This window comes from Trichophyton benhamiae (assembly GCF_000151125.1).
Source record: "Trichophyton benhamiae CBS 112371 chromosome Unknown Abenha-F-W-21b08.fp109, whole genome shotgun sequence".
Lineage (NCBI taxonomy): Eukaryota > Fungi > Ascomycota > Eurotiomycetes > Onygenales > Arthrodermataceae > Trichophyton > Trichophyton benhamiae.
Window position 1 is genome coordinate 93471 of NW_003315096.1, and position 16694 is coordinate 110164.

Consider the following 16694-nt stretch of genomic DNA (forward strand, 5'->3'; position numbering starts at 1 on the left):
TTCCTTTACAGCAACCCAAGGCCCAGTCCTGCAACAAGGGCACATCCCAGCCCAGAGATGTCCAAGATGCTGCCATTCCTCCACGTCGGTGCATCACTCTTCGACACCTTTATAGACACTGGTGGTTTGGCCGTGCAGATGGGCTTCTTGACCACCGTCTGCGTAGCTGCTGCACCGCCAAAGTCACAGCCAGTGCGCCCGTTCCCCTTTTTGACCTGGTCCTCATAGTACGTGTTGAAGGCCCAGGACAGCTGATCTATCGGGCTGCACATTCCGTACATTCCATAGACACCGCCCGTTGCGTTGGAGGCGATTCCGTCACAGGCCATGGGTGAGAGACCGCACACCGTTGAAAAGAGCCGGGACAGGTCTTCGTCCCGGACGGTAGGCTTCGCTCTGCAGGTGATAGACCTCGTCATGCAATCACAGAGCTCCTTGTCCGGCGTTGGGGGCAGCTTTCGTGATGCTTGCCAGTCGCTGCTTATGGTAGGGCAGGGGGCATTTGCCGTGTTCACCGGTGTGTAAGCAGCCATTTTTGGCCCCTTCGGGCTCACCTTGGCCATCTGGTTTGCGAATGCAGTAAAATCGGGCAGCTTCTTGATCCTGGAGCCAGATACATCGACAAGTCCTGCATGCAACACACTTAGTAAGACTCCTTGTCTTGTACCAAACGAGGTTGCTTACCATAATTGTTCTGTTCCTGGAAGTACATATAGACGATCCCACCAGACCAGGTGCCCGTCATCTGGGGGCCGTAAATCGCCTGCACCTCACTAAACTTCCGGGGCTGAACAGTATTGCATCCATATTCGGCGAAGAACACCGGAACATTATATTTAGCAAACTCCCGAGTGCGGGCTGCATATCCAGACGTCTCAAAGGTAGAGTCACCACACCACTCGTAGATGTTATAGCCCCAAAAGTCAATACGCTCGTCATCTATGCCGCAGTCAAAGTACGCAGCAAGGTTCTTGCGAATATCTGCATCGTCATCAGTCGCATACCCAATACCCATCGGTCGATATCCCTTTTCGTAGATGTAAGCCTTCATGTCTCGCACTGCAGCCTTCACAAAAGCACTGGCCTCCGTGGTGGAGAGGCTATTAGTAACTTCATTCCCGGCGAAAAACCCAATGACATTCGTATATTTCGCTAGCGAGTCTATCACGGAGGTGTATCGATCATAGAGCTTGACGTCCCATTCCGGGGTGTCACGGTTGATCGACTGGGAGGGTTCGGCCAGGTCGGCCAGGACGTAGATGCCGGCATCAGCTAGTAGCTGCATGCATTCATCATGGTTCTTTTCAGGATGGACGGCATATACCCGGACTACGTTGGCATGCAGCTCCTTAAGGAGAGGGACATCTCTCCTGCATCCCTTGGGGTTTGCAAGGGGGTCATTGTATGTCTCGACGGAGTTATCACCATCTATCAGGAATGTCAGCAGCAATTCACACACACACACACGTCAGCTCACACGCCCCGTCTATCAAGCATAGATAAGTACCTTGATACGCCACTCCTTTAATAAAGCTACCTCGGTCGTCAGCTATAGGGGTATAATAAGGGTAGCTTGGGGGTCGTGGAGACGCACAACTGCTGGCCACTGGTCTTGTAGAAGAACCGAGATCCCTTTTTTTGTTGCACAATATCAGCGTCTGTTAACCATCTTGGCTGGGGTAAGAGAACCTACTTTGATCACGATGGGGTCAAGCTCCGCTGCGGTAACAAGGAGGGCCCAATAAGCTGCTAGCGCAATGGATAGAATGGTCTTTAAGGGTCCCATAATGGATACCGAGTATCGTTTTCCAAGAAATGATATCCGATATCATATACAAATTCCCTCAAGGAAAAAAAAGGAGCTCGTAAGACGAATGTTTGATAGACAGACAGATTATCGATAAACACCAGCATTTTGCGATTCACACTGATAGACAAAAATAATTGATATATTGACTGTACTACACATAGCAAGAGCGACCAGGAAAGATAGCATTCCCTTTTCAAGTCTGTTTATATCAACAGGTTGCCATGGCAAACACTCAAAACACCATCATGACTTCCTCTCCTGATATTTCACCATTCTTGGGTATAAAGTCGTCCTTCCATGGATGTCAAGATACCACGGAGTACGTACTCCGAGACGGAAAGTCTGGACGATAGCTGAGCAGGGAAGCCCACGCTCCCGTAGAAGGATCCAAAGCCATGAATCCACAGAGGATGCTGAACAGCCCGTCGTTCGATGGTGAACTAGGCCAGCGGTGATGGAGCAAAGGTGGCACTCACACAAGGCCAGGCCATGAAGATATATGCCGGGCACGTCTCCCAAGGGGACGCCCAAGAGAACGCCCAATATCGCCTATTCCTAATGCCCGAAGCTCTTTGCTGTCTGACAGTGTTTGATATCGACGGCTTTCGTGCCCAACGCCGGCCAGGCTCAAAGGAGGTTGACCAGCCAACCTCGGCAAATGGATGGAACCGTATTATGTAATATTGCCAAGAATTAAACGACAAAAGAGGAAGGTGACAACCCCCACATAATAGTCATGTGCATGTGACTTCCCCGTCTTGGCGTAGGATTATGTATTATGTAATGTGACCCCCGCGCAGCCCAAAAGTGGAAGGATATTGTATTACTAATCAACATCAGCCTCGCCTTGGGGATATCAACATCAAACATCAACTTCACCAGCCCGGCAGGGGGGTTATGAAAGGTATAGAAGGCGTTGAATAACTGGCTATATATTGTACCTCTGGGCAGTTATTCCAGTTCTCTACCGTGTATCCCCTGCCCTTGATTATTCCAAAATAAATTGTGCTACCACTACACTCTATACCATTGTCTGCTGTCGGCAATTGATCACCACGTCGATAGAGATCATTACATACATATCTTTGATTTGATACCCAGTACACCTCGTACAAAATGGCGGAGCAACAGGTTGCATGGATTGGATTGGGAAACATGGGAAGGGTACGGCAGTCTTTCTCTTTTGCTCTTGCAAGTGTCTTGTCCAGAAATGCATATCTATACCTATCCATTCCGTTTCGCCCTTCTCCAGTTTTGCTATATGAATTCATTACGTTTATCAAACATGGATGTCTGTTATCATCTTCAGGGAGCAAAAGTGCTCGCATACCACGATACTGGGCTGGGCGACCGTCTGACCTGCCTATGGTCCCTTATAGGCGACCTTAGCCTTTGTTCTAGCATCTCAGGAAGGGCGCGTGGCGCAGCGGTGAATGTCTGTGGAATTTGTCAAAGCCCCACGCACACGGCCCCTAAGTGTAGTGCCAACGGAGTGCCATGGATATCCTACGCCTTGAGAGCCGCTGCGGACTTGCGTCGCGTAGATTGTGACTATTGATGACGGAACTAAGCGCACATAGCCAGCTCTTATAGTCGTCATAGCAGCGATAGCATGCGTAATGAGGAGTGAGCACTGTTCGTTCACTTCGAACCCTTATTTTTTTTTTTTTTTTTTTTTTTTTTTTTTTTTTTTTTTTTTTTTTAATTTTTTTATATATCTTGGAATCCCTTTTGCATACCTTCTGCATACCAACTTGGGGATGGCGTGAACGGCGCCGAGGTAGGCGCAACTTGGAACGCCCGACAGTCTGGGTTCGAGCCTCGCTGGCTGCTCTTTTTATTTTTATTTTTTATTTTTATTTCCTTTCCTCTTTTTATTCCTTTTAATTTCAACGCCAGCTTCCATCCTTGACTGTCTCGACTTCTGCTAACTGCTTTCTCTAGGGCATGGTCAAGAACCTGGTCGAAAAGGGACCTCTCTCGAAGCCCCTGATAGTCTACAACAGGACCCAATCTAAAGCTATTGACCTTGCAAAGACCCTATCACAGCAGATAATTCCAGTATCAACAGTCGAAGAGGCAGTGGAAAAAGCTACTATTATATTCATCTGCCTTGGTGATGACCCTGCTGTCGAGAGTACTATCGACACTGCCTTGGAATCAACAGATGTCAAAGGTAAACTGTTTGTCGACTGCTCTACAGTCGCTCCAGATACAACCAGGCGCCTGGCCAAACTCCTTGAATCCTCGGGTGCCTCCTTCGCTGCCTGCCCTGTATTCGGGGCACCGTCAGCAGCAGAGGCAGGAACCCTGGTCTGTGTCCTTGCCGGGCGCAAGGAATCCGTTGAGCGCGTAAAGCCCTTTTGCACTGGTGTGATGGGCAATGCTATCATGGACCTATCTACAAAGTCAGAGGACCCAGGAAAGGCTTCCATGCTAAAGGTTCTTGGCAACAGCGTGATATTCCGGATGGTTTCTGCAGTCTCTGAAAGCCTGGTTGTTGCTGAGAAGTCTGAGCTTGGTGTCGAGGCAATACATTCTTTCCTCGAACTCTTCTTCCCAGGGGCGGCTGTGGCTTACTCGAACAGGATGGTATCTGGCATGTACCACACGCTGGAAGAACCTCTTTTTGCAGTCGACTTGGCGCGAAAGGATACAAGACATGTCATGGATATGGCGAAGGCTGTAGGTGTCAGGATGAAAGGCGTGGAGGTGCTGGACGAAGCATTACAAGCCGCCAAGTCTCATTCAGGAGCAAAGGGAGATCTGTCTGCTATCTACGGCGTCGCAAGACAGGATGCTGGATTGAAGTTCGAGAACAATCAGTTAGGGCAAGGATCATATAAGGAGTAGCCGGAAAAATTTTGGGATTAATGAATTAGTAAATTATTCTATTTGCTAATTAACTAGCCAGCTAGGTATCATAAAGTATTTACTTGTGGCGATACAACTATCGGTCACTTAGAGAGGATGAAATGTTCGTAGGAGTAGTGTTTCCTGTCGTTGGGACCCTTGAGAGGCTATCTTCTCCGCCTCTTCCAAGGCAAAGAGCAAAGTACTCGACCGAACTACGAATTCTAGCACAGTATTAGTGAAATTAAGAGCAATGAAAGGTCTTAAAAAGGAGGGTGGGCCTACCGTCAACCTCAATTGTGTAATATACTATGGACTCTGCTAGGTTGGCAACTCCACGGAGGAACCCGCAGCTAGCCACCTCTCGAGTACTACCAATATGCAAGCTTAGTCCGGAATTCATGTTTGGGTCCACCCACCGAACATCCTGCTCAGTCAGGCAGTGGTCGTCTTCATCGTCGAGTGGATGGTAGTCTGAATCAGAGTCGCCTTCGTAAGGGTCAGTGAAGTGTCGTGGTGCATTCAAAATGGGCTGTTGAGCAAGCCAGTCTCTCCGAAGCCGCACAACTCCCTTGGAGACTTTAACACCGGAAGGCAGACGGTCACCAAAAAGCTGAGCGCTCACACAGACCTGCGAGAAAGGTTCTGCTGAATCCACGAGGAGTCTAAAGGGTGTAACTCGACCCTGGCTGCCTATGGAGTTTTTGCGTTGAGCCTTGAAGCCCCCCTTACTGATTCTGTTCTCATTCAAGATACCCCCTATTCTCCCAGCGTCATCGGCTTGGTCGTCTACTGTGAAGACTTTCCAATCCGGCGAAATTCGCGATTCAAAATGCTGCATTACCTTGAACCGAGTGTATTGCTCCCTTAGGACACCCAGGTCGCCAATTGAGAAGACATGGTCCAGAGATAGCAGTCCTTCGAGCTCTTCAGGGTGTTCGCTCGGGGTATGGGGTAATGTCCTGGTATCAAGGTATGTTCCTATTGTGCGACCCTGCAGTGCGACTCTGGAAGGGAGATGGCAATCCAGTCGAAGAGTATAGTTCCCCTTCAGCTGCCGTATGGCCGAGAGCCGGCGGCTGAGTATATGGCAGATGATGTTGTAGAACCGAGAGGAGACTTTGGTCCACGGCAAAAGCTCACGCGAGGGGAATACTTCTAAGACAGTGAAGAGAAGCTATAGATCCAAGAAGCGTTAGTTGTCACCTTTCACCAGGCTGCTGTGTCTATTTCAAAGGCAATGGCATACCTCGTAAGGAAGCGTGTATATAGGCGTCGAGCCACCGCTAATGGGCTCCATATCTCTTGTCGTTTATTGTGCCCTGGCAGTTAACTATTTAGATCGAAAAACTGAACACCGGCGCCGAAATCGTTCGACCACGTTAAAAACAAAATATGAATGTTGCGTGGAGAAAGAAGGAAGAAAAAGAAACAGACAAAAAGAGAAAAGGAGAAAAGGAACAGCCCAAGCGAGCTGGTTAAATAGTCAGGCCATTCAACCAACAGGCCCGGCGGTTGCTTCACCTCCCTTTTCGCGCTTCCTTGTGATGTCTTTTTTTTCTTGCGCTGGAACTCGCCGCCAAGAGCCAAGTGTAAGCGGAGGATTAGTCATCCGCCCTGTAAACACTCTGAAACCGCCCGCAGAGGCCAACCTTCCAGCCTGACTGGTTAACTACTACCTACTACTAGGTATAAGTCGACCTCGCCTGGTCGTGTCAAGCATTCGTCGCCCGTCTTAACCTGGTCGCGATGAGCTTCTTCCCATGACGGAGAGGGACCGTTCACCCCTCTAGGCATGGCCCGGCGCGCCCCTGAGTATGGATAATGGCGGAGATACGTAGGGTACGCCGTCGAGCTTATCGTCCAACGTGAGGTTTCGCACGAGAGTTGCCGCCGCTGATGACCAATGTGGCCCTGGCTAGATATCGAACCCATGCATATCCATGCGTCAGCTGTCATGGGCCCCCTTTGTCCTGGGGAGTTTGCTCGTACCACCTCACGGGACGGTTCGAGTTGGGCTGTCTCGACTGATAGCCCTGCTTATCTCTCTTCTCTGCTCTAGACTCTGACTCCAGGAAATGGCTGCTTCTTCCATGATCTCTGTTGGCACACATCGCCTCTTCATCTCCATGAGTGGGGCCCCGCGGTCGGCCAGGGATCCTATTGCCGTCATTATAGCCGGGGCTGGGGATGTCTCCTCTTCACACGTCGCGGTTGAGAGACTAGTCGCCCCCTTCTGCGGAATTGCCTTGTATGACCGGTCTGGCCTTGGTCGCAGCGAAGACGGACCTCAGAAGCACACAGCCGACGTGGCTGCCACTGAGTTGCATACACTCCTCGATCGAGCAGGAGTTCATCCGCCACTTATACTCGTCGGCCACTCCTACGGCGGAATAGTGGCGCGCGAGTACCTCCACCTATACCCAAACGATGTAGCGGGTATGGTTCTTTCGGATGCTGCTACAGAAAGAGCCACCCAGTATTTTACGATACCAGACCCGAACATCGCAGCGGTATTGGGATCCCTCAAGTACTCTCAGGTTACCGGGCTACGAGACGATTCAGTACTGACTCGTGATGAATGGAGAACGCGGGCTGCGGATATCGCTCGGGGTGGAGTAGCCGCCCAGGCTGAAGCAGAAGCGTCTATAGAGATATGCGAGACTCTCGGGCAAAAGGAGCAATACAGAAGATGTGCCATGGGTGCCAAACCATTAAGTGTAATCCGCTGCAACAGTGCAAGGGACTACGAACGGATTTATGAGAAGGGTGTCGAGGCAGGAAACGGTACTGAAGAGCAGCAACGAAAATTTAGAGAGCTCTTGGATAGATGGGATGATATTGACCGCTTGTTAAAGGAGGAACAGCTTCAACTGTCATCAAGGAGTCGACTGAGACACGTCCCTGATTGTGGCCATAACATCCATCTCACTCGGCCGGATATTATTGCACAGGAAATACGGTGGGTGAAGGAGACGATCATAGAAGAATCCCAGCTCTAGATACCCCTTTACTAACATTATTTTCACTGTACGTCGCTTGCTTTAATTAATACCCATAGGTGTATAGGGCGCTTTATGTCCATTACATGAAATATTCAATACCATGAGATGGTTGCAATAGTATCTGAAGAGATTTATCCTCGGGCGATTGCTGATGATATCAAACTGATTAAAGAATAATTTGTTTAATGAATCGGAGCGTCCCTATAGACTATTTATGTCACGTCAGCCAAGGATAGCCAAGCTTTGTGTGTAAGCAGCGGACCAATAAAAAGGCTATAAAGTTTTCTAAGCCAGCCAATGAAATGATTTCCAGGTCTATAAACGAGGCTTTTAGCTTTTATGGAGCTTCAACGCTTCAACTCCCCAAAGCTGCTGAAACAACATGAACGACTCAGACCTGAATGCCAACAATGCCAAAACTCCGCACACTTCCCTTCTGGCTGGCCGTTAAAGTGTTTATCAGACGCATTATATACAAGCTGAAGACTCCCCTTAATTTACGAGGGAGTATTGCTATTCTTCGACACAATCACAAACATCCATATCTCACGCTTCTCCGCCTGTTTATTCCGTGGCCGACATGGCGGTTTCCGTTACCAGAGCCGGTACCCGCGAAGGAAATGTTAGGAAATGAAGCTCTGATGAACCGCCGGCGTCGCAGTTTTAACCAGTATATGTCTGTGCCTATTTGGCGTATACGGGATACCCCCTTACGCTCCCTCCACCGGCTATACGAATCCATGGCTTCAGGTGAATATACCCCTATAGGCCGAGAGACCGAGTACTTTTGGTACAGGGGTTGGCCACTCGAGACAATCGAGGACCCCCAGGACCCGGATCCTATTCGATACGCGATTATTGCATCTCTTGTAGAAGAGCTTGTCTCTGCATTCAACTGGAGGCTAAGCCTAGGAATGAGGAGAAATCACGAACACGTACTTAGAAGCTCCGACGACGACCCATACCCACCGTATATACCACTATCTGGCCCCAGGTGGACTGAGCATGTGCCTCCAATCATGCCAGAACATCTAGAATGTCTACCACTGGGGTTTACAAATAAAGAGCACCAACTCGTGCTTGAAGAGAAAGGTTGCAACAAGATATTTCTGAAACGTAATATCGTTACTAATGTTGGCTGGCTCTACACTATATGAGAAGTAGGTACACCGCTCTTTCATACCCCAAACGTTGCTCTAATCTTATATATCTTTAGGCTCGTGGTGATCAGCCCTACCAAGCGAATAGTAGGCTTGTATAATTTCTCAACGCCAACTCCAACTATCTAAATATCTCCTCATGGTACTTATCGCGATATGCGGTTGCGATGAGCTCCATAACTTGATGATCTGGCAGCACATCAAAGGAGTTGACATTCAATGTACGGATATATTCGCGGTCGAGCGGCCCATCCTGCCGTTCCCTCAAGCATTTAAGCATTGCTAGACAATCGTTCATGTCGAACTCGGCCTTTCGGCCTCGATCTACCGCATAAATCCTCCTGATTTTTCGTTCGACTGCCCACTCCATTGGGGCTGCCAAAAGAACGAGGTTTTCCCCTTTGAATAGGACGATATTCTGCTCCTCCGCCTTACGAAATAGCTCCTCTCTCGTGGAGCTTGTCACGAATAAGGCCACGTCCTCATTTGCCCACTCCGTGTCGAAGAAGAGCCGCTCGCCTATCTTAAATATCGCTTCTTTGAGTGGTCTTTGGATATCTGGGTCTTTGGCCCATTCTGGCTCCAGCAGGTAGTCGAGATCTCCGGTCGAATTTCTACTCTGGAGATACATCACGGCCAGGAAACCTCCGGCGGCAATCATGCGAATAGGAGCGAATGCCGCAATCATTTCGTTCTTCCCCATTTCCTCGTCCAATGCCTTCAGGCCTAGTCGTCATATTAGTGACGGTGATCGAAAGTACTATGTAGGTCTGTCTTCATACCTTGTTCAAAGTCCCGTTTACCAAGGTAGCTTTTTTTCTCGGGTGAAGCCATCATCTAACCGCTGACCGTTAATTGTTCAGGTAACGCATCTGTCCATATCACGAAGCAACCCGTAGGCTCAAGAGACACAAGGGACCTGTTGACAGACGCAGAAGGCATCGAAGACATCATTTGACTGGTGCTTAAAGCCTAGGTATTGCAGTGGCCTAGGTTTAAGAGAGTATTATAATTAGAAGTAAGGAGGAAAGAATAAAAATATCACAGTAGCGCATTAGGCCAGCCCCAGGTAGAAAGCGAAGTGTGTTCCCCAAGAGAGAGCTTTACCCGTTGTGGTTAGGTTGACTAGTTAACTGCCTCGGCAGCGGGTCCACTTGTCAGTTAGCAAGCGTGGCATCAGCGTCAACTTAAGTATGGAGGTGTCAGCATCGACTGTCAACAGAAGTACTATACCAGTACTTGGTAGTTATTTGGACACAGCTTCTCGCCCACCACACCACAGACACAATGGCTCGCCTGAGCTACCTTCTCCTCGCCTCCCTCTCCGTCTTCAATGGCGTCCTCGCATCCAAATCCGCCGTCTTGGACCTTACTCCTAAGAACTTTGATGATGTTGTCTTGAAGTCCGGCAAACCAGGTCTTGTCGAATTCTTTGCTCCATGGTGTGGGCACTGCAAGAACCTTGCACCCGTCTACGAAGAGCTCGGCCATGCATTTGGGGCAAACAGCGAGAAGGTGTATATCGCGAAGGTCGACGCTGATGCCCATCGACCTCTAGGCAAGAGATTTGGTATACAGGGCTTCCCCACGCTCAAATGGTTTGATGGCAAGAGTGATAAGCCAGAGGACTATAGCGGTGGAAGGGATTTGGAGAGCTTGAGCGAGTTCGTTGCGAGCAAGACCGGCCTCAGGCCTAGGTTGAAGAAGGCCCAGCCCACCGAGGTTATGATGTTGACCGATTCTACTTTTGATAAGACCATTGGTGGCGATAAGGACGTTTTTGTTGCTTTCACTGCCCCTTGGTGCGGACGTATGTTGACCGGTTCTCCTCCTAGACATGATATTTAACTTCGTTGATGCTAACAGGTTTCTTAAACAGACTGCAAAACCCTTGCTCCAACCTGGGAGACTTTGGCCACCGATTTCATCCTAGAGTCTAATGTTATTATTGCAAAGGTCGATGCTGAAGCTGAGAACTCCAAAGCCACGGCCAGGGCTAACGGTGTTGCCTCTTACCCAACCATCAAGTTCTTCCCTCGTGGCTCCAAGGAAGCCGTTGCCTACACTGGTGGACGCACCGAGAAGGATTTCGTAGACTTCTTGAATGAGAAGTGCGGAACTCACCGCGAAGTTGGAGGTGGTCTGAACGATAAAGCTGGTACAATTGAAACCCTTGATGCTATTGTCGCCAAGTACATCTCCGGAACCAGCTTCGAGCCCATGGTTAAGGAGATCAAGGAAGCTGCTGGAACCCTCTCGGCCAAATATGCCGATTACTACGTCAAGGCTGGAAATAAGTTGCAGGAGAATGCCGAATATGCTCAGAAAGAGCTTGCTCGTCTGCAGCGTATCTTGGACAAAGGAAATCTTACTCCTGAGAAGATTGACGATTTGGTCTCTCGAAGCAACGTCCTCCGTCGGTTCGTTGGTGAAGAGAAAGCCAAGGATGAGTTGTGATTGATTTTCAACTCATTCTAGTTGCAACTCATCGTTTCTTGTTACCTGCAGGGAAGGCTTTATATTGAATTCAAAGCAAAAGAACTGATCGTTTTTATGTCGTTGTATGGCTATGGAAAATTGCTTATATGATTAGACGCTATTTTATTATCTATGTAGCGATGACTTTTATAAAAAATACAACTTTTTTTTCTTTTTCTCGTGACATTTATCAAAATGAACATTCAACGGGGTATCTAAGCGGCTAAGTAATAAGTCCAAATAATCCGCCATTCATGAAAGGCATAACCGTAAGTAGGCTCTAGCCTTCTGACGCGGCTCCAAGTTTGACGGCCGTATTATTATTATTCTGAGTGATCCTCTTCAATGACCTCTCTGCTATCATGACTTGGCGTATCAAGTCGAAATTTCCAACACCATGAGATGGCTATTGAATTATCACTCAATAACAATGATAACATAAAAGTTTCAAGCTGAGTGGGTAGAATCACGAGCGGAAGCAATCGAATTCTCGAGCTCGTCAATACGCCGCGACATATCATCCACTAGAAGTCCTCATCCCATTAGACTATTGGTCCAGAATGGCTGAACGACAGGCGTCTCAAGTAAAGTATGGTAGCATGTAAGGGACAAAATCTCACATTTTCCTAGTATTTCTGTAGAGACGTTCTCGAAGCGATTTTGCAATTGGTCTAGCAGCTCGTCAACTGCAGTCACGAGTTGTTGGGCACTGCTCTCATCCGCTACCTATCAACAGAAACAATATGAGTTAACAGGTCATACTAAAGATACCACTGGAAGCTCGGATGCTAGGGACATCTATAGCTTACTCCTTGCTGTGAAGTCTGCTGGTCATCATTGGGGGATGCGCCGTAAGAGTCGCGGTTTGTAGTACTCATTATTTCCACTTCTGTGAGGCGCTAAGAAATAGCCTATGATGCTATTCTTCCACCAAGTATAAAGATTCTGAGACAATGAAATGTAGAGGGCGACAAGGAAATATATTTAGCTTGTGTCTTGATCTTGATGTGTTATCATCGCGGGTTGCAACTTCTCAGCAGACGGAAGCGTTTAAGTGGGAATCAGATAAGATAAGATAAGATTTGATTATTAATACAGACTAACCGTGTTTGATATAGCTTCATGTCCAAAATTTTCTAAGCAAAAGCAAAAGATTTGATGATAGCAAATTCGCTTTGGCGCACCAGGAACGCATTTCTTTTTCTAATTCTTCCATGAAGAGCGCTGGTTTTCTTCATAAAGCGTCAATAATAATTGAAAACTAATCATGGCGAAGAAAAGCAAGCTCCTTTCTGCACTGGACGCGCACAAAGGGCGCAATTTCGAGCTAGAACACCAGAGAAAGCTGCAAAAGGCAGCACACAAGAGGAAGGAGAAGCAATTGAAAAAGACCGGGAACGAGGAAGAAGAGAAGGAAGATACTGAGCAATTGGTAAGATAATTAGCCATTTGGCCCTTGAGTAAGACACGTGGAATAGCTGTTAACATGTATTGTGCGCGCAGAAAGACGTTACCCTTTTAAATGGGAAGGAAAAGTCGGATACCAAAACGGGTACAAAGAGCCAACGAGACATGAAGAAGTCCAATAAGAGGGATGAAGACAACGAGAATGTAGAGGAAGAGGAGGAGGAGGAGGAGGAAGAAGAAGAAGAAGAAGAAGACGAGGAAGCTGGCGCAGAAAACGAAGATGGAGATGAGGAAGAGGAGGACGAAGAAGAAGACGAAGACGAAGAAGATATCCCACTCTCAGACCTCTCTGGTGACGAAGCTACAGACGTTATTCCTCACCAGCGGCTAACGATCAACAACTCCACTGCCATTCTAGCCTCCCTGAAGCGAGTTACCCTCATAAACGACCAAATGCCATTCTCTGAACACCAAACCCTTACCTCCACAGAAACCATGGATGTCCCCGACCCAAATGATGATCTGAACCGCGAGCTTGCATTCTATAAAGTCTGTTGTGCTGCTGCGAGGACAGGACGAACGCTATTGAAAAAAGAAGGAATTCCATTTTCAAGGCCTACAGACTACTTTGCTGAGATGGTGAAGGACGACGAGCATATGGACAAGATCAAGAAGAAATTATACGAAGAAGCAGCTAGCAAGAAGGCTAGCGCGGACGCGAAGAAGCAGAGAGACCTGAAGAAATTCGGGAAACAAGTACAAATCGCCAAAATGCAAGAGCGACATAAAGAGAAGAGGGAAACTCTGGAAAAAATAAACGAGTTGAAAAGAAGTACGTTTTATGCCCCTTACTATTTCATCGCTTATCCAAGTCAAGTGTTGCATGGAAATACTAACGTGACATGCTTGAACTACAGAACGCAGAGGTGCAGGTAATGGCGAGGCGGAGGAGAGCGAGCTCTTTGACGTTGCGCTTGAAGAGTCAAGCAAGTCTGACTCCCGCCGCGGAGGTCGAGGCAAGGACGGCGAAGGATCCCGCTCTAAGAGACAGAAAAAAGATGCAAAGTTTGGCTTCGGTGGTAAAAAGCGCTTTGCAAAGAGTGGTGATGCTATTTCTAGTGGTGACCTGAGCTCATTCTCTACCAGTAAAATGAAGGGAAAGAAAACAGGGGCAGCGAAGAGGTTAGGCAAAGGCAGACGTCAAGCAAGACGATAGGAAAGATAGGATACCCAATTTCATCGCTTGATGTTGTACCTTGTTTTATATTGTAAACATGCTCGCCTTGGCTGGCATCAAAAAGTTGGGACGTGATAGCGTTGAATTACTCTGTTTACATGGGTTCTGGTTAAGGAGTAAATATTGCTTGGAGCATCATTGATTATACAAGCTTGATATCTTTTTCGGCGGGGGCCTATTGCCTGCATACAAGCGTGATATAGCCAATGAAATAAACGGTCAACAGTATTTGCATCTCCCTTAGGGTAGTAACAGGTATATCCCAACTCTTAGCTCCGTGACAACCTCAGAAAACCAGATGGGATATCTGCTATATATATGGGACGCGGCCCGGTGGCATGTGTTTACCGCATTCCATAGGTATTCGGAAGCAGGTGAACGCAGTGGCATGCCGGAAGTCGATTTGAGAGGATTAGAAGCCATCTTAAAGCAGCTATCTTGCATCCCAATTCATGGCGCAGTGGCGCTTGGGAGGAAGACCTCCAAGCAAGTAAATGCATCACTGGTCTATAGAGGCAAAGCAATTAAGCTTTCCTCGCAGCGAGTATGAGTGCTTGCGGTATGTGATCTTTCATATGTCCATATTTGTGAGTGTAGGATCAGGATCAATAGGATCTCCCATGATATCTGGAAGCGCAGGACCACCTAAACCGCGGATACGGCTTAACAAGTTGTTGACTGAGACATTGACGTTGAGTCGTTGCTCTGCAAAGACCAAGTCAAGTTTTGACTGGGTGTCATCTGCGTGGACGAGGTTATGATCATCAATTGCTCCCTTCGATCTCTTCAATGTAGCTCTCGGTATTTGCTTGCCACAGCCGGTAACAGGACAAACCCATGTGTCTGGTGGAACATTTCCGTTCACTACTGCAGTGCCGTCTTTGTCATCTTTGTTGGCCTCTCCATCAGAGTATGGATGATCTTGATTTTCCGCAGGCGAGGATTCATGAAGCAATTGTGCTCCTCCTTTTGTTGGTGTGTCTTCTGCAACAAGGATATCCTCCATCTCCTCTTCAGAGTCCACGGAGGCGTAGTCCCGATTTCGTTTACCCGCCTTTTCAGATGTCTTTGGTCGAAGGATTGATTTGCGGTTTCTCCGCCTCCGATTCTTCTTCACTCGACCTTCGTCCTCCTCATCCTCTTCTGATTCTGGGCCTGATTCGGATGCGTCTATATTCTGTCGACGTCGAAGAGGCGTTGCGCCAACTGGTGGAATATCTTCAAGTTCCGTAGCCTCTTTCAGTTGCCGATAAATTGCTCTTCGATGCCAGTCCGAGGAGGCAGTACCCTGCGCTTCATCCATAAGTTTTATCACACTCCCGGCCCGTGAATTTACCAGGTTGATTGCATCCTCCAAAGAGCTCATCTCGTATTGCTCCAGCAATTCCTCGGCCACGCTCTTCAAATGTAGCTTCCGCTGAGCCAACAGTCCCGCATCTTTCATTTCCAGGATAATCTCGAAAATGGTATTGGCCTGAGAATTTTCTTCAGCATTATCTCCAGGAGGGGAGTTCTCCATTACCACGTCCGATTTCGAGTCTTCCTCCGAATGGAGATCGTTGAACAAGTCCTAGAGAATTGTGAGATACCATTATAGAATGTAAGCCAGGGCAGGGGTTTGGTACCGGATACTCTTCACGTAAATGAGAATACACCAAGGTGCTAGGCCAGTCAATGTCCTCTTTCCCTTGAACCATTTGCCGAATGAGAAACTCATGATGCTTGTTGAAGACCTCCAACGATTCTTCGGCATCCTCACAAGCACCATGCGTGTGCCGTGTATACTACCATCGAGTTCATCAATCAGTGTGTCCATCTAACAAGACAGAACAGTGGGTGACCGACCTCATCCAGCAAGAACTCCCAGGTCAATTTTTTCCGGCTCTTCCCCTTCCGCTTCTTAGGCTGGTGCTGATCAACTAGGAAATATAGCAGATCAACAGCTTCAACAACCTCCTGGAACATAGGCTTGTAGCCCTTCGCAGGAGATATCGAGAACCACCCCGCATCGCCAGCTGCCCAGATTCCAACTCCACCATCACCGTCTTGCCCATATGCATAGTGCGTCACATTTTGAATGACCACGCGCTTTTGAAGGTAGTCACCGTCGAGAACTAAATGGAAGAGTAGGGGCAAAATTGTCAGCGCGGAAGCTTCATTTGACTGAGAGGGCTGCGTGAACTGTAGATTCCGGCAGTCGACGGAGTGAACATGGAGTTCGCATTCCCCTTACCAAGAGATTCTTGACCTTCATCAACTTCCTCGAGCTGACCGGTAACCATCAAGGGGTTATCCTCCGATGCAGAGAGGATGTTCGCATAGCGCGTCTTACCAGGAATGTAGACCTTGACGTCCTTCAAGCTGAACTCCTCCCAGTCATTTTCATCCGTCAAGCTGGGATCCTTGGAAGCTAGGACTTTTTCTATGCGTGCTGTCATGTCTCCGAAACCACCATGATGGCGAATAGTGTCAACGCAAAGCTCACGATGCCCTGAAAGCTGTCGATTGTTTGAAATACAAAGAGTCGCATCGGGACATTCTGATAAACAAGGTTGTGGTCACGTAATTACTGTAATTTACCTCTATCTACATATGTTCATTTACAAATACAGGTATGTAAGTTACAAAACTAAACCTTCTGAGTTGAACTTCAAAGCTCCAAGTTGAGTTGCAGCTTTCAACTTTCTCGCAGCACCAATTACACGGTAGACCTGCCTTTTTTTCTGACGGATATCGGGGATTTC

General features: G+C 48.0%; 9 protein-coding genes across 9 annotated transcripts, besides 1 other annotated feature; 5 read left to right on the forward strand and 4 right to left on the reverse strand.

Annotated features, from left to right (window-relative positions):
- Window positions 1–5: 5 nt before the first annotated feature.
- On the reverse strand, window positions 6–1786 carry ARB_01140 (1,3-beta-glucanosyltransferase, putative; the record flags this gene model as incomplete). Its single annotated transcript, XM_003012481.1, has 4 exons — window positions 6–628; window positions 685–1428; window positions 1595–1658; window positions 1694–1786. The coding sequence occupies 4 exons, from the start codon at window positions 1784–1786 to the stop codon at window positions 6–8; spliced, it is 1524 nt and encodes a 507-aa protein (XP_003012527.1).
- Window positions 1787–3757: 1971 nt separating this feature from the next.
- ARB_01141 (oxidoreductase, putative) lies at window positions 3758–4663 on the forward strand (the record flags this gene model as incomplete). The annotated part of the gene is made up of 1 exon (XM_003012482.1): window positions 3758–4663. One exon carries the CDS (start codon window positions 3758–3760, stop codon window positions 4661–4663), a length of 906 nt encoding a protein of 301 aa, XP_003012528.1.
- A 108-nt stretch (window positions 4664–4771) lies between these two features.
- Window positions 4772–5963, reverse strand: ARB_01142 (F-box domain protein; the record flags this gene model as incomplete). Its single annotated transcript, XM_003012483.1, has 3 exons — window positions 4772–4878; window positions 4949–5840; window positions 5913–5963. The coding sequence occupies 3 exons, from the start codon at window positions 5961–5963 to the stop codon at window positions 4772–4774; spliced, it is 1050 nt and encodes a 349-aa protein (XP_003012529.1).
- A 95-nt stretch (window positions 5964–6058) lies between these two features.
- Window positions 6059–6145: a sequence feature (Short protein (ARB_01143, EFE31890.1) was converted to a misc_feature.).
- A 596-nt stretch (window positions 6146–6741) lies between these two features.
- On the forward strand, window positions 6742–7665 carry ARB_01144 (uncharacterized protein; the record flags this gene model as incomplete). The annotated part of the gene is made up of 1 exon (XM_003012485.1): window positions 6742–7665. One exon carries the CDS (start codon window positions 6742–6744, stop codon window positions 7663–7665), a length of 924 nt encoding a protein of 307 aa, XP_003012531.1.
- Window positions 7666–8078: 413 nt separating this feature from the next.
- Window positions 8079–8825, forward strand: ARB_01145 (uncharacterized protein; the record flags this gene model as incomplete). The annotated part of the gene is made up of 1 exon (XM_003012486.1): window positions 8079–8825. The coding sequence occupies one exon, from the start codon at window positions 8079–8081 to the stop codon at window positions 8823–8825; it is 747 nt and encodes a 248-aa protein (XP_003012532.1).
- Window positions 8826–8949: 124 nt separating this feature from the next.
- Window positions 8950–9662, reverse strand: ARB_01146 (uncharacterized protein; the record flags this gene model as incomplete). The annotated part of the gene is made up of 2 exons (XM_003012487.1): window positions 8950–9554; window positions 9611–9662. The coding sequence occupies 2 exons, from the start codon at window positions 9660–9662 to the stop codon at window positions 8950–8952; spliced, it is 657 nt and encodes a 218-aa protein (XP_003012533.1).
- Window positions 9663–10115: 453 nt separating this feature from the next.
- Window positions 10116–11285, forward strand: ARB_01147 (uncharacterized protein; the record flags this gene model as incomplete). Its single annotated transcript, XM_003012488.1, has 2 exons — window positions 10116–10638; window positions 10708–11285. The coding sequence occupies 2 exons, from the start codon at window positions 10116–10118 to the stop codon at window positions 11283–11285; spliced, it is 1101 nt and encodes a 366-aa protein (XP_003012534.1).
- A 1288-nt stretch (window positions 11286–12573) lies between these two features.
- Window positions 12574–13929, forward strand: ARB_01148 (uncharacterized protein; the record flags this gene model as incomplete). Its single annotated transcript, XM_003012489.1, has 3 exons — window positions 12574–12738; window positions 12810–13545; window positions 13631–13929. The coding sequence occupies 3 exons, from the start codon at window positions 12574–12576 to the stop codon at window positions 13927–13929; spliced, it is 1200 nt and encodes a 399-aa protein (XP_003012535.1).
- A 592-nt stretch (window positions 13930–14521) lies between these two features.
- On the reverse strand, window positions 14522–16388 carry ARB_01149 (uncharacterized protein; the record flags this gene model as incomplete). The annotated part of the gene is given in 4 exon segments (XM_003012490.1): window positions 14522–15520; window positions 15540–15734; window positions 15796–16064; window positions 16184–16388. The coding sequence occupies 4 exon segments, from the start codon at window positions 16386–16388 to the stop codon at window positions 14522–14524; spliced, it is 1668 nt and encodes a 555-aa protein (XP_003012536.1).
- Window positions 16389–16694: the final 306 nt, after the last annotated feature.